Raw genomic sequence first — 473 nt, forward strand, 5'->3', positions numbered from 1 at the left:
CCCCCCCCCCCAGAATCCCCAGAGATCCTTCCCAGCCCATCCCCGGGATGCTGCCCCTGCCCCCCCTGCCCTCCAGGAACCCCCCAGCCCTCCAAGGGCTCCCCCACCCTATAGGACCCCAGCCCCATTAACACCCCTCAGCCCCACAGACACCTCCAAACGTGGTTTTTACACCCGATTTATTGTGTGTGGGGGGGGAGGGCCCAGACCTGGGGGGTGGGGGCTGTGGGGGGGGCTGTGGGGGGGCTGTGGGGGGTCCCGGTCAGCGCTCCGAGCGCAGGTCCGTGGTCAGCGGGTCGTGCTGGATCGTCTGGTGCAGCATCAGCGCCAGGAGCCCCGCCCGGTTCGTCATGGCCGCACGGACATTGCGCTCCTGCTCGAACAGCTCGTCCAGCTTGTACCACTGCGGGGGAAAAGGGACAGTGACAGGGACAGGGACAGCGACAGGGACAACTTGTACCACTGGGGGGGAA

At 67.4% G+C, this 473-nt stretch overlaps 1 protein-coding gene across 1 annotated transcript in view; it reads right to left on the reverse strand.

Annotated features, from left to right (window-relative positions):
• Window positions 1–262: 262 nt before the first annotated feature.
• The window catches only part of CXXC1 (CXXC finger protein 1), an 8357-nt gene continuing 8146 nt past the window's right edge, over window positions 263–473 (reverse strand). Inside the window, exon 14 of the mRNA XM_027671712.1 lies at window positions 263–403. Coding sequence (XP_027527513.1) covers window positions 263–403 — 141 coding nt within the window. The remainder of the gene's footprint in view (window positions 404–473) is intronic.

This window comes from Neopelma chrysocephalum, unplaced genomic scaffold, assembly GCF_003984885.1.
Source record: "Neopelma chrysocephalum unplaced genomic scaffold, ASM398488v2 Primary Assembly neopelma1_97128, whole genome shotgun sequence".
Lineage (NCBI taxonomy): Eukaryota > Metazoa > Chordata > Aves > Passeriformes > Pipridae > Neopelma > Neopelma chrysocephalum.